Raw genomic sequence first — 16255 nt, 5'->3', positions numbered from 1 at the left:
AGGAATTCATTATTGGCTTGTCTTTGTTGTGTTATTGTGTCTTACAGTGACACTAAATTCTAGTCACATATGTATTCTTCACTCAAAAACGTTCCATCTATTGCTCTCAGCCTCCCCCAAACTCCTGCTATGAACCGATTTCCTGTTAGAGGGTGACTATGTTCGGTCTCCATGATCCCAATGTATGGAGGAACGCAGCCGCCCTCTCTTGCTCTCAAGATAGACTATGGCATGTGCAATGTGCATAGAGCAGTGTACATATCCACAACTAATATGTCCTGCTTCTGCATGAGTGTGGACGCTGCTCCGACCGCTCATGGAATCCAAGAGTAAGATGGCCTCAGCCTTAACTCCGGCCATGCTCCTGATGCGTTTCGTCCTGCCCACTAAGGCTTGACCAGCTTGGAGTGACACCAGCACGCCATGCACACTAGTATATAACATGCACTGCTTGTTCCAAACAAATGGAAGTGAGGTGGCCAAGGAGAAGTTCATTAGAAGGAACCTTAAGAACATTACAAGGAGGAAAAACACAGTAACAATAGATTTCCAGAAACAACACATTAGAGGGCCATTAAGTAGCGGATGTGTATAGATTAATTTGGGAGAGTACGGATATTACATAGCATCACTTTTAAATTTTAAATGTAATTTTTCTCCAAAGTGTGCATATTTTACAGGTATGCTAAAAGTAAAGGAAAGTCATTCTTTCGGGGACGTGACAAGTGGATGCGACTTGCTGTCTATTTCACCGAAAAATGAACTTGAAAATAAATGACTCCAAACGAAGATAAATGTTCATGACCAAACCTGCCTTTAGAATGTACAGATCCTGTCATACCTCTCATGGGCAAACAGCAGGAAGTGATTAAAAACGCATTGCCAGCGGTTCATTCATAAGGAGCTTGAGCGAAATATGACATTTAGTTAATTAATTATCAGATATTTCTAAATGTCACAGAAATTAAACACTTACTGTTGAATAATGCCATTTGGTGACCGTGGCTGGCTCCACCGCAGTGACACTGCCCTTGAAGCTTTGTGTGTTATGAGCGGAGGACGCTGGTGAGAGGGCGGAGCTGAATGAGTGGTGAGTTGAGCTACGGGCCCTTTGCTACAACAAGCCAGGCAGGTGCAGGCCTCAACGCCAACTGAATAGTTGCTGAAGGGCTTCAGGCCGTAGATCATTTGGACATTGGATGTTCCTTCGGAGAGCTGTAAAAATATAAAATCATAACATATTGGGGGGCAATTAATGAACATTCAGCATTTGGAGCCTGTCCATTTATTTAATCACTTGAGCTGTGGAGGATTTTACCCCCAAATACGGATAGCTCTTCAGAGATCAAAGCACGTGTGAACGAGCCCGAAATTTATTTTATCTGTGTACTTAGCTCTTTGCCTGGTGTTGAGTTTGCATTTACTAAGCATACATCTACTAAAAATAATATTTCAGCTTTATACTGTAAAAATATTTAACAAATCTTTCCTTCAATTTGACCACCTTTTAATTAATTAGCCCATAGTCAAGGACGAGATCTGTCCGAGTCTGATCTGCCCATGTAGGTCACTCTTGGTCCATTACATCTTCTAGCAGCTTGTTCTAAGGGTCTAGTCCTATATTAGAACACAGTCAAGGCATTACGCACTTTCCCCCAGACAACAGGCTGCATTTGTGTCTTAAGTATGTATATAGAATAATAAGTGTAGCAATTGGGCATACAGAGATGGATGCGGTCATCCATTTTGCTCCAAACCCCTCCATCTTGTATCTCTCATTCCCAAAGCAGCTTCCCTCATTCCCCCTCCCTCTCTGTTGAGTGACATGTGGTCCGGGTGATGACAGAGGTCACAGGCAATCAAGGCACAGCAGGAAAGCTCCAAACCTATAAAACCCCCAGCCTAGCTGGTGCCTAGCTGTCTGTTAGCTGTGCAATCTGGGATATCATAGAAGCATAAACCAAGTCCTTCACGGAGTTCAATAGACCTTCCAAGGGGTCGTAAAAACAGACTTACATTTAAAAACTCACTTTTTCATATAAGTGATATCTTCAAATAGGACGTAATTACACAAACATGGAGCACATATTTGGACGGCTGACATTAATACAAATTCCCTGGTATATTACACCTCTATCTGACATATACCGGAGAGCAGAAAATTATACCTCCTGAACCATTCAAGCGAATATTTCATATTTCATACCTAACCGTTCCACAGATGCGTCTGCGGAATAAGTTATGAATCATAATAGAAGCTATGATAGTTTTTTGTTTATAACTTAGGTCTCCACCTACACCACCCTCCCCAAATGAGGCGATTGGTATACTGCTCCAGGGAAACACCCTGTGGAGTTGCTAGAAAAAGCCGAGCTGTGTGTGTGTGAGAGTTGAAGATCTCCCTGCTTTAACATCGAAACTGACAGTGGGAGATAAGAGCATCCTTTTGGCTCTGAAATGTGGAAGCTGCTTAAACCACGGCTGACTGGCAAGTACTTTATCTATCTAAATTCCTTTCTGTTATCTCTTTGCTGTGCCATTGTTCTCTGTATAATTTTATATATATACTGGATACATCTTTTTCTGTAAATATTTTTATTGCGCCCTTTTGACCTTTTAGTAATAAATCTTTCTTTCTGAAAGTGTTGAACTGTTTCTAAAGCCTTTATATTCAAATATTTTTTATTAAAGGATTTTCAATATACAAAACACTGTACATTAGCGTTGATATGAAAGAAAAAGGTTCACATTCAGGTATAGCATTCAGTGTATGTAAGAGGGTCCCCACCAATTGGCTGGGGAAGTTGTGGACTTAAGTCGCGCTTACATGAGAGGTATGCTCAGATTAGAGTGAACCGTGTCGGAGTACAAGTGCGGTTTATATTGAAAAGGGGGCAGAGGGGGGAAAAGAGGGGAGAAGAAGACACCAGATAGATGTTTGGGTCATAGAATGGAGTTATTTTGTGGTTATCATTTTATGGAGCAATTAGGAATTTTTAACCAACGAGACCACTGAAATTGGAATTTCTGTTGTGAAGAATTATGGAAGGCTGTTCTTCTTTCCATCTCACATTGGAGGTTAAGATCGGATAGGAGAGCTGCTAGTGAAGGAGTTTTCGTGGATTTCCACAGTTTAGTGATATTGATTTTAGCCGCAGCTAATATGTGTATAATGATGGTACGTGTGTCTGTAGGGAATTTGTCTATTCCTATGTGTAGGAGAGCAAGGGATGGGTTTGGGGTCATAGGGACTCCGGTAATAGAAGAAGTCAATTGAAAGACTTTATTCCAGTAGGATTTGAGGGATTTACATGACCAAAGTAAATGTAGTGTTGATCCTATTTCTCCACAGTGTCTCCAGCAAGTAGGTGAGTGTTGAGGGTTCTAAAGCCTTTAATGCAAACTAAGAATTCCTGCCGTTGAAGAGCGCTACTGTGTGTATGTTTAACCCTCTGTATAACCTGCCTGAGGTGACAGTGGTATACAGATGATTATCCAACCATCATAGTGGTATTGCTAATATTGCCGAGTTTCCTCTTTCTCTGTACAAAAAGGAGGTGGTGGCAGTGTGAAGGGTTAATTGCGTAATTAACCTGACCCAGTAATAATCGCTCTCAAGCTGCCGGTACATCGATTGTGGTCCAGCGAGCTGGAAAATCTTTGTGCAGGGTGCAGCTACGCATTGTTACGCACGTGACAGCGCGGTTTTAGATTGGCTAGTACTTTGGTCACGAGTTTGTGAGAAGGGCTGGGGTCTGATGTCGCGATCGTCACAATAAGCACTTACCACTGCATCCATTCCTTTGTCATTTCTGGAGAACAGCCGGTACAAAGTCACTATACCATTGGTTTTAGTTGGAGGAGTTATATTAGCCACAGCAGAAATAGCAGACACTGCATGGAATACAGGACTAGATAATCCTTCTGGGGCAGCCGGGTTGGTTCGGCAGCGGGTCCAGGGGCTGGAGGTTTTTCCTGCAGAATTCACTGCCTGCACCTGAAATAATGAATGGAAGATACAAGGAAATCAGAACATAGCTTACCCATAGAGACTGTATACCAAATTTAGGAAACCCACACTTTGTATATTAATGCCTGCCTATTGTATCTACAAATGTATTGATAGCATCTATCTCAAGTGTATTCATCATTATATATTTTTATAATGATTATATACCTCTCAACATAACACCTGTGATGAAGTGCATTGACCTTGTAGTGCATGCAAGTTCCTGTGTTAGTCATTAGATGCATGCAAGTACCTGTGTTAGGCAAGCAATAGATGATACAATTTTAAGAAAATTGCCTCCCGCAGCGCTATTGTGTTCTGCCGGCAGGTAATCATTCCTGCCAGCAGAACACAATGATTAGTGTTGCCAGCTACAGCAGGTGTCACTAATCATTCAGGAAAAAAACAACAAGTTTGCTGTACAACCAGGGTGCTCATATATGGATCAAAATTCATCCAGTCCCTGCTGAACCGGACAAATTTCGATCCATGTATGACCAGCTTTAGTCTTTGTCCCTGTTGAGTTCCTTGAATCCCAAGCCCAAACCGTATATGACACCTCAACTTCTGTCCTAGTCAAGATGAACCCCACCCCCTCCTCGTGCTAAGCTCCACCACCATCATTCAAATTCCAGAACTTCAGTACTTGGTGCCAGTAGGGGGCAGGCCCTAATGTTGCAATAGGCCAGTTGTTTAGCTGTGGCTCCAAGGAGGCTCCAAACAGGCTCCACAGGGATTGATTTGAAGACTAGCACAAGTACCTGCATGAGCCACAAGTCCCCTGCATTTATTTTAGGTCATTTCAGGTTTGTGTTAAAGTAGAACCCTGGGAATAAAAAAATGACCCTTGCAGTCAGGCTTTCCTCACACAGTTATACCTACCTTATTCCTTGCTCCTGCAGGCTACCACCTCCCTGCACGGTCAGTCTTTTTTAAAATTATTTTCTTTATGTTAGCAAAGCTTTAAAAATACAATCGTTTCAGTATCAAAGGCATAAGAAAGTGTCAGATATTTACAGCCATCAATCCTTACATAAGTGTCAGAAATACAGGATAAACAGGGTCAAACTAGCGTTATACAATAATTGCGGCTGCCATAACGCTTTGCATAGAATGTTAGAAATGCGATCAGACAGAGGGGCTGCAAAGCCCAAGTGAGTACAAAAAACAATAATTCCAAAAAAGGTTACACAGAAATAACAGTAAGCTGTTTCCAGGTGCTCATCACCAGTACAAACTACAGAGGAGGAATCTCTTCATTCTTCACTTCAAAAAAAGAACAGAGGAGTGAAGAAAATGAGGGTAGAGCAAGGGAGAGAAAAGAAAGGCAAAGGAGAGGTAGAGAAAGAGAGAACGCAAGAACGAGCGGAAAAAAAGGAAAGGTTGGGGGGGAGGGGGGGGTTTAAGGAAAAAGGGGGACTGCCAAGTGAAGAAATTAAATGGAACAAGCCAGTCACTCACCCTTCCAAAAAGTGGGAGTGCAAAGGGCCTAGTAGACATAATGTGAAGGCCTCTACCCACCTCCAAAAGGAGAGGACTTAGGGTGGGCCGCTTCCTGCAAGTAAGCATCGGTACAGGTGAAATAACTGCAGGGTCTCCGTTTGTCCCGACACTGTTCCTCCATATTATACGGAGTTGCCATCAATTCTTCCATGTGATGTGATCCTCAATTTTAGCATACCACAGGACTCTGGTTGGTGGTTGAGTTTGTCTCCGCAAGGCAGGAATACATGCCTTTGCTGCATTAAATAATTGCATTGTTAGGCTACGTTCACACTAGCTTTGTCAGCAGGCGTCAGACAGGCGTTTAGGAAGCGTTTTTAATGCTTCTTAAACGCCTATGAAAATTCTGCCTATGGCAGCACATAGTGCTGTTCACACTGAAGCGTTAGCGTCGTGGCAAAACTGACGCCTCATGTGGAGTCAGGAGAAGTTGAAGCCTCCCATTCAAGCCTATGGTGCCACTCCTCAAACGCCTGGCAGGTTGTGAGGCATATGCGAAGCGTTAAGGCCATTTAACTTCATTATAGGCATTTCAGGTGTGGTTTTAACGCTTGGCAAACACCTATCAAATGCCTCAAAACAGCCCATAGGGTGCTTGGGGAGCATTTGGGGAGCATTAAAAACGCTTCCCAAATGCCTGTCTAATGCCTGTCAAACGCTATAGGGGCATTTGGTAAGAGTTAGAAATAAGTCAAGTGTGAACGAGCCCTAAAGGCCTTCTTATACTTCCTGAGGGGTCTCTCAGTTAGATGCAATAAACATGCAGCTGGATTGCCTGTCAGATCAACAGAGGTTAAATGTTTAATGGTGGATATCACCTCTCCCCAAAAAGGGGCAATAGCCGGACATGACCAAAAGATATGGAATATAGTGTCCACATCCGAGTTACAGCGGCAACAGATGTCTGGGACCTCCCTATTCATCTTGTGCAGAATGTACGGTACTCTGTATTAATCAAACAATAAAGCAAAAAACACTTGCGCTGAATGCATACATCAAATAAAATAAATATAAAGTGAATCAATAACTCACATGCATTTGTGAAAAAAACAAAACAAAACACTGCTGCCACTCTAAATCAAATATACCTTGCACAAATAAGTGAACATCAATAGTCCAGTGGCGCTGTGATAAAAAATTATATAAAACATCAAAACGTTTATGTGACATGCATCAATCACATAGTGCATAAAAGTATAGTCCATTGTGACATGTGACGATCTCTTTCAACGTGATGAATTTTCAAAGTGTTCCCAAACCAAAAAACACCACGTGCCTTTAATAAACTCCTCCCCTTCTGGGTATGCATTCACCAAATTTATATGCCTTCCCTTCTCATGGCTGGCATGTATCGCTTGTGTGTCTCCAAAAGGGGTAACACCATACAGACTTTCCTTAAATCTCCTTTACTCCTCTCCACCAGATAATGGTCATGCAAAAATAAGAGATGAAACTCCAAAGGTGCAATAACCAATAACACCTTTTATTAAATGTATAAACAGCCACTCACAAGATAAATGGATAAAAAATGCCTGTAATGTCAAATGTAGTAGGAAACATAAGCTGTGCTCTCACCACCGCCGGATCCCACTTCCAGTCGCCGACCAGCCTCGCCCTGATGCGTTTTGTCACTTCCGACTTAGTCATAGGGATGGCGACTATCCTTATGTACCCTCCCCAACACCACCATTGGTTGATCGCTGACTTTGGGCATGCCTACTCAGATCTGACATTTAAAACAATATTAGGCCGCATTACTGGTAAAATAATGAATAGAGCAATTACCCACACAAGAATTAGCCATTACGATCTCTGTGTTGGCCACGGAGAGGGTAACACAATGATAAAAGTGACTGATCAATCGACTCATCTTAATTAATGCATTAATACAACACACCTAACTATACATTAAATAATTATCAATGTATAAATATCATATACTAATAAAATAACAATAGTTAAGTTTATTAGTATGACCAATATAAATTAACCCACATGGACACTGGAGATGGACACATGGAAATGGATTAATGTATATTGGCCGCACTAAACACCCTCTGAAGGTTAGAATAGCTGAACATATGAAAAACATTAGGAAAGGATACAGTTATCATAGTTTATCCAATCACTTCTCACGCCATCATGTGAGGGACCCTTCTAAATTGTTGTTTTGGGGGGTTGATTGGAGGGGGTCCAGTAGGGTGAGTGAACTCTCCAAGAGGGAAACTAAGTGTATCTACCTTCTCCATTCTTTGGCACCAGGTGGCCTCAACATTGAAAATTGTTTTATCAGTGATGTCTAAGGATGTATTAAAGGGGAATCTATTTCTCTCTTTTTGGCTGATTATTTTAAAATAAATAATTTTTATTTTTTATAATAATAATTATATTTATTTTTAATGTTTTATTTAATATTTTATTTTAGTTAGTTATATATTGTTAATTTTATTAGTATATGATATTTGCACATTGATAAATCTTGTATATTTAGGTGCATTGTATTAATGCATTAATTAAGATGACTTGATTGCTCAGTCACTTTTATCATTGTGTTACCCTCCCCGTGGCCAACACATAGATTGTAATGGCTAATTTCTTGTGTGGGTAATTGCTCTCTCAGATCTGAGCAGGCATGCCCAAAGTCCCAGGGGTCCAATAGGGTGAGGGAACTCTCCAAGAGGGAAACTAAGTGGTACTCTGTATTACCTAGAGAGAATTTTGTACCCCACTTCCTGGTATTGATTGGCAATGGAGGTTTTGTGAGCTAACAGGAATATTTTGTCTATCTGTGGGGAGGGGGGGGGCGCATCAGGTGAAGATCTGAGTCAGCTTCCCATTGGTGGACAAAAGTGGACTGCGAGTCATCAGCCGGGATTGTAAGATAACTATACCATAAGGATAACGTGTGTCTCGAAGATTCCCCTCTACTGCACAACTGTTCACACGGTCAGTCTTCTAAAACTGCTTCTCTTCGCCGCTCCATCTGCTGCAGGATCTCTGATGTCATCATGTACAATGCAGGATCAGCAGTCTTGCATTATAAGTAAAAACGCAGAGGGCCCCCCACCCATAAACCAGAGCATCAGAGAAGAGAGAAGAAGAGACAAGTGGCTGCTGGGAGAGCGAGAGATAAGGTAAGCACACCTGCCTTTTCTGCTTCACCCAGACCAAACCAAGTTTTTACCCTTGTAGTACAGGGGAGCCCCACTGTAAGGGTAATTTTTTATGTAATCATGGTTCAGCTTTAGGTCTATCTATCTATCTATCTATCTATCTATCTATCTATCTATCTATCTATCTATCTGTCTATCTATCTATCTATCTATTATTATTATTATACAGAATTTATATAGCGCTAACAGTTTGCTCAGCGCTTTACAATATAACGGGAGACAATACAGCAACAATACAGTTCAATGCAAGAGGGTTAGGAGGGCCCTGCTCCTTGGAGCTTACAATCTATCTATCTATCTATCTATCTATCTATCTATCTATCTACAGTTGTGTCCAAAATTATTCAACCCCCAATGCTGTAAAGGGGTTTAGGGACTATAGTGTACATTTGGAATTGTATTCAGAATCAAATCCTACAAGGACGTTGTAACTACCCAAATGCAACTAAAATGACATCAATTGTTTATGTAATACAGTAGTAAATGGTTCTTATGTGGTTTCTTCATTGCCACAATTATTCAACCCCTTAAAGACTACCACTCTGAAGAACAGAGGTTCATACAGGTGCTTTCCATCAGGTATTGAAAACACCTGTGGATGTCACCGAGCAGCAATCAAGCATAATAAGCACCAATTAGGCAGCTTTAAAATGACTGTGATACTCAGCTCCTTCTAGACATTTACTGGTGTGGTTACAAACATGGTGAAGGCAAGAGAATGGTCCAGGAAGACAAGAGAAGAGGTGATTTCTCTTCACAGGAAGGGCAATGGCTATAAGAAGATTGCAAAGATGTTAAACATACCAAGAGACACCTTAGGAAGCATCATTCGCAAATTCAAGGCAAAGGGCACTGTTGAAACGCTACCTGGTCGTGGCAGAAAGAAGATGCTGACTTCGACTGCTGTGCGCTACCTGAAGCGTAGAGTGGAGAGAAGTCCCCGTGTGACTGCTGAGGAACTGAGAAAAGATTTGTCAGATGTGGGTACAGAAGTTTCAGCCCAGACAATAAGACGCACACTGCGTAATGAAGGCCTCCGTGCCAGAACTCCCAGGCGTACCCCCTTGCTGTCTCCAAAGAATAAGAAGAGTCGACTGCAGTATGCCAAAAGCCATGTGGACAAACCACAAAAGTTGTGGGATAGTGTTCTGTGGACTGATGAAACAAAATTAGAACTGTTTGGGCCCATGGATCAACGCTATGTTTGGAGGAGGAAGAACAAGGCCTATGATGAAAAGAACACCTTGCCTACTGTGAAGCATGGTGGAGGGTCAATCATGCTTTGGGGCTGTTTTGCTTCTGCAGGTACAGGGAAGCTTCAGCGTGTGCAAGGTACCATGAATTCTCTTCAGTACCAGGAGATATTGGATGGAAACGTGATGCAGTCCGTCACACACCTGAGGCTTGGGAGACGTTGGACCTTTCAACAGGACAATGATCCCAAGCATACCTCCAAGTCCACTAGAGCATGGTTGCAGAGGAAAGGCTGGAACATTTTGGAGTGGCCATCGCAGTCACCAGACTTAAATCCGATTGAGAACCTCTGGTGGGACTTAAAGAAAGCAGTTGCAGTGCGCAAGCCTAAGAATGTGACTGAACTGGAGGCCTTTGCCCATGAAGAATGGGCGAAGATACCCGTAGATCGCTGCAAGACACTTGTGTCAAGCTATGCTTCACGTTTAAAAGCTGTTATAACTGTAAAAGGATGCTGTACTAAGTACTAAGATTGAATGTCACTTGGGGGTTGAATAAAACTGATAATGCTGTGAGCACAGAAAAGACATTTGTGGTTATTTCATTATAACTGTTATGTTATATTTGTCTGACCTACAAGTGCCTCTTTAATGTAAATGTAAGCAAGATGACTGAATGATCAAAAGCAATGTCAAACTGGCCAAAACACTCAATTTCAGTGGGGGTTGAATAATTTTGGACACAACTGTATCTATCTATCTATCTATCTATCTATCTATCTATCTATCTATCTATCTATCTCTCTATCTATCTATCTTTCATTTAAAAACAGTTCCCAGCAATCTCTCTAACACATTGTACTTACACATTGGTGTATTGAGCTCCTTGTCGCTCGGCAATAATTTAACTATACTTTCTCAAGGTGAACGATCAATTTAGGTGGCAAATTTCAGAATTGAGCACATCTTTGGTTTCCTTGCTGCAGGTTCAATAATTGATTTATACTGTGGGGGATCAGTAAAGCCCCTCGCACAGAGGACGACTCTATGTCTACTGCATAACACCAGCAACTTTCCTACCTACACAGAAAGAAGACTTAGGAACATATTTTTGCTTTAAGATTAACAACCTTTCTTCTCAATATAGATTATAGAGAGAGGTGTCCCCTTAAAGAGATACAGCATATAGGAATTAGAAACATTTTTCAATAAGTCAAGAGCACCCAATCATACTATACAGCCACATTACCAGGAAGACTGAGACTCCTCTATTTTTTTCCTGCAGTGATTTTTTAAGGATTCTCAAATCTGCCTGTCTGAATTCTGTCTGAATTTTGTGTGCTGTGTAAACACATTAGTAGACAGTTGTACATACAGACATGCTCCAACTATCTTCAGGTGTCCCTAGACCAGCATCCTACATTAATATGAATACTCATCTAAGTCAGACATTTATGTTTATGCCTACAACACAGGATGGGTTCTATATGGGGCAGAGACACTAACAGGCATATGGAAATAGCGGGGTTCTATGAACCATCCAGATCCACAGAAAAACCTCTCCCGCTAGTAGATACTGTAAGTGTTTGATGGATCTTATTAAGTTTTTCTCTCGATGAGCAGTATGGGGTAGACAAAGGGTACATTGGACTTGAGGTCCCTTATATAACAATTACTGTATTTTCCAGCGTATAAGACGACTGGGCGTATAAGACGACCCCCTACTTTTCCTGTTAAAATATAGGGTTTGGGCTATACTCGCCGTATAAGAGTACCCCTCTTCCAACGCACACCAAATAAAAATTAAAAAACATCAGATTTGATTTCAATATGGTATGGTATTCCAATGATGGGGCACGATTCCTCGCTCTGACACCAATGATGGGGCACGATTCCTCGCTCTGACACCAATGATGGGGCACTATTCCTCGCTCTGACACCAATGATGGGGCACTATTCCTCCCACTGACACCAATGATGGGGCACTATTCCTCCCACTGACACCAATGATGAGGCACTATTCCTCCCATTGACACCAATGATGGTGCCCCATCATTAGTGTCAGTGTGTGAGGAATAGTGTCCCATCATTAGTGTCAGTGGGAGGAATAGTGCCCCATCATTGGTGTTAGAGCGAGGAATCGTGTCCCATCATTGGTGTCAGAGCGAAGAATCGTGCCCCATCATTGGTGTCAGTGAGAGGAATAGCATCCCATCATTGGTGTCCGTGGGAGGAATAGCGCCCCATCATTGGTGTCAGTGGGAGGAATCGTGCCCCATCATTGGTGTTAGAGTAACGAATCGTGCCCCATCATTGGTGTCAGTGGGAGGAATAGCACCCCATCATTGGTGTCAGTGGGAGGAATAGCGCCCCATCATTGGTGTCAGTGGGAGGAATAGTGCTCCATCATTGGTGTCAGTGGGAGGAATAGCGCCCCAACATTGGTGTCAGTGGGAGGAATAGCGCCCCATCATTGGTGTCAGTGGGAGGGATAGTGCACCATCATTGGTGTCAGTGGGAGGAATAGTGCCCCATCATTGGTGTCAGAGAGAGGAATAGTGTCCCAACATTGGTGTCAGTGGGAGGAATAGTACCCCGTCAGTGGGGAGAGGAATAGTGCCCCATCGTTGGTGTCAGTGGAAGCAATAGTGCCCCATCATTGGTGTCAGTGGGAGGAATAGTGCTCCATCGTTGGTGTCAGTGGGAGGAATAATGCCCCATCATTGGTGTCAGTGGGAGGAATAATGCCCCATCATTAGTATCAGTGACACCAATGATGGGGCACTATTCCTCCCACTGACACCAATGACACTTGCTGACCTCTGTTCTAGTATGGTGCTGCTGCATCCAGTATATGTGGTTGCAGCAGTACCTCTGCACTGCACACTTACCGGCTGCTCGCTCACTCGATTTTCGCGGGTCCGCTCGGCTCCGCCTCCTTGCCCGTGATTGGCCGCCTGTGTGCCTTTCCTGAGCTACAGTTCTGGCGGCCAATCACCAGTGAGGAGGCGGAGCCGAGTGGCAGGAGTGAGGGAGTGGCCGGAGTGACTGAAGGAGCAGCGCTTCCTGGACTGGATCGTCGTGGGAGCCAGGTAAGAGACAGAAGCCCTCTGCCCACCCCTGTACTTAGTGTCCGTTCCGTCGGAAGGGGGGGACAGCGGCGGCACCACGCCGCCCCCCCTAAAATGTGCCGCCCTGACGTATACCGACGTATAAGACGACCCCCGACTTTTGAGAAGATTTTCAAGGGTCAAAAAGTTGTCCTATACGCTGGAAAATATATATATATGTAATAGCACAGTAAGGTCCTCTTAAAAAACAAGGCATTCCCATGTCTTATTCCATGAATATCCCAAAAATAAGAGGACCATTTCTCATTTCAGGATAGTGAGTGGAGCCGTGCAAATCATTAATTTATGGCCCAACAGCCAAATGCACATCCAGAATCACTGGTGTGCAGTGCAAATACATCCTTGTACGGGGCTTTTTTTCTCAAAAAATAAGTGCAGGAACTCAACCATAACCCACCAAAACAACCCCCCCCCCCTACACACATTCACCCTCCAAACTGCATCAAATAGTGGGTATAGTGAAATTTCACAAACAGTGGCAGTGTCTTAAAGGGCCACTAAATACCAGGAATGCATTACGTACCAAGTACAGTGTTTGGGGGGGAAGGTGGGTTACACACAATCCAGAGTTCAGGGGTGTGCTACGTGACGAGTTCGGGGGATGCGCTACATACATCCGCTACATACATAATGCAGAGTTCAGGGGTGTGCTGCATACAGACTGCAGAGTTCAGGGAATTATTCTTTAATGCAGGACATTGGGCAAAGTCATGTAAAATTATCTCAGAGTGCTTCTACTTTAAATAACAATCTACTATTATTATGATTATGATACAGGACTTATATAGTGCAGTTTGTGTAGCACTGTACAATAGCTAGAGTATTTAAATTTCTGCAAGCGCCACAGAATATCAATTAGTGCAGTTATGCATTCAATAGAAATCATTCAATATATTTTTAAATGCAGCTATTATTATACTATCTTAATATGTCTTCATAATAGCTATCATCCCTGTACAGCAGGATGTGGAGTGGTGGGAAGGGTTAGGAAGTTTGTGCCAATCAGGCTTTGCTATAATGTACATGTGCTAACAAGCAGAATGCTGACAGGTGCAGAGAAGAAAGAGATGACTTCATCAGTCTGCTGCTGCTCCTTCACTGTCCAATCACGAGCTGGCTGCAGGGACCTGACAAGACTTTATTGCTTAACTGTGGTAGAGAACATTGAGGTCAGAAACATAGCTGTGCTGCCTAGTAGGGCTGAGTAAATCTCAGGATTGGGTGGACAGATAAAACAGCTTTCTTACACTGTATGCATATAATTTGTGTACTTAGTGGCTTGCCTGGAGTTCAGCTTTAAAAATCAATGTAGTTATAGACATATGGAGTAAATGTTAGCTTTTACTTTTGGAATGACTTCTTTTATAAATCACTTTAGCCCATTAGACGATTCATAAGTGGAATCTTCCGCATTCAATCTACAATCGAAACAAACTAATTTGCAGCCTAAACGAACTAAAAACTCAGCACTTATTAAGCAGATTTGCCACGAATCTGCATGAAAATTAAATTTCGCTTTCATCAAGGAGTGAATAAACATATGGAAGAAGGTGTAATCTTATTTATCAAATATCATTTGTATAATTAAACACGAATATCATAAAAGGTCGGACGGGGTCCCCATTTGCATGTGTAAGTTATTTGCGGGACGTCAGTAGCAATAGACAGTGTAGATGGATGGGGGAGATTATGGGGTTAAATTAGGCTCAATAATGGCCAATTACACAGTGATCAATCAGAATGATAGATCTAAAGAGCAATACAAAAAGACTGCCTAAGCGATTTTCTCAGACGTATTCCTTACTAAGCTTTCGTGTTCTCTAGTTTTTACCGCAAGAAAAAAAAAATTAAATTTTACTTTAAACTTCTATTTTCTTTTGTTAGAGACTGTCTCTGTGGATCGATACTGCATTTCCATTTTTAAGATTTGTGACATATGGAAAATGATTGTCACACACACAAATATGTACATATATACATGGGGGGGGGGATTAACAAAGGGAAATATGTCAGTACTGTGGTGTTAATATTCTGTCATTTTCCATGCACCAAATTAACAATGGTATAAGGCAAGTACTATGGGGTGTTGCACTATCCTTCAGACTTTAGAAAATACCCTGGCATCAGTGGGAGTAAACCATGCCTGTGGTCAGTAGGAAGAGCAAAAGTGCCCCATCATTGGTGTTGGGGGGGGGGGGATAGTGACCCATCATTGGTGTCAGTGGGAGGAAAAGTGCCTCTTCTTTGGTGTCACTGGGAGGAATAATGCCCCATAATGGATGCTAGTGGGAGGAATAGTGCCCCATTATTGGTGTCAGTGGATGGAATAGTGCCCCATTATTGGTGTCATTCGGTGGAATAGTGTCCCATAATTTGTGTCAATGAGGAGAATATTACCCCATCATTGGTTGCAGCCATTCAACTTGACAATTACTACAAAGTACAGTCTGAGTGATCACTGAGGGAGAGGAGACTGAGGAAATGCTCCCTTCTATCTGCAGCAGACTAATGACATCATTTCAACCTAGGCATAGCCACTGGACTGGAGCTCAATGACAGCTTTAATGACACACCTTTTTAAATTATACTTTTGCTGTGTATTGTAGCATTTTTGGAATATACAGTATTTATATCATATGGAAAGGTCCTCCTTAACCATTTAAGGTCCGCCCTTTAGCAGTTTTACTGCTACAGGGCAGCCCTCCTTCTGCCATATGGAAGCCGATCTGCGAGTGCGGATGTCCGCTGGCACTCACTGATCGTTGGGCAGGATACAGAACAGAGCTCTGCTATGTAAACAAGGTAGAGCTATGTGCTGACAGGTAAGGGAGTGAAGGATGTGTATCCCTGCAAACCTAGTAAAAGCACCACCTAGTGTATGCAAATCACATAGCTAGGCACACACAGTTAACCCTTTGATCAGCCTAGATGCTTAACCCCTTCCCAGCCAGTGTCAGTACAGTGTCAGGGCATATTTTTAGCACCGATCACTGTATTAGTGTCACTGGTCCCCACAAAGTGTCAGTTAGTGTAAAAATATCCGCCGCAATATCGCAATCCTGCTATAAGTCGCTGATCGCCACCATTACAAGTATTAAAAAAGTAAATTAAAATTCCAGTATATGTCACATAGTTTGCAGACGCTATAGCTTTTGTGAAACTAATCAATATACGCTTATTGGGATTTTTTACCAAAAATATGTAGCAGAATACATTTTGGCCTAAATTTATGAAAAAAAAATATTT

The 16255-nt window shown here is 42.3% G+C and overlaps 1 protein-coding gene across 1 annotated transcript in view; it reads right to left on the bottom strand.

Annotated features, from left to right (window-relative positions):
- Positions 1–16255, bottom strand: part of USH2A (usherin) — a 1035348-nt gene that overhangs the window by 63755 nt on the left and 955338 nt on the right. The window contains exons 64-65 of the mRNA XM_089684798.1: positions 3788–3997; positions 977–1215 (exon numbers count right to left, since the gene is read on the bottom strand). Of these exons, the coding sequence (XP_089540924.1) occupies positions 977–1215; positions 3788–3997 (449 nt within the window). The remainder of the gene's footprint in view (positions 1–976; positions 1216–3787; positions 3998–16255) is intronic.

The sequence above is a fragment of the Staurois parvus genome, unplaced genomic scaffold (assembly GCF_062004578.1).
Source record: "Staurois parvus isolate SC_StPar_1 unplaced genomic scaffold, SC_StPar_1.0 ptg000357l, whole genome shotgun sequence".
In the NCBI taxonomy this organism is placed as follows: Eukaryota; Metazoa; Chordata; class Amphibia; order Anura; family Ranidae; genus Staurois; species Staurois parvus.
Note: the sequence above shows the minus strand (reverse complement) of the source record. Positions and strands in the feature narration are given on the sequence as shown.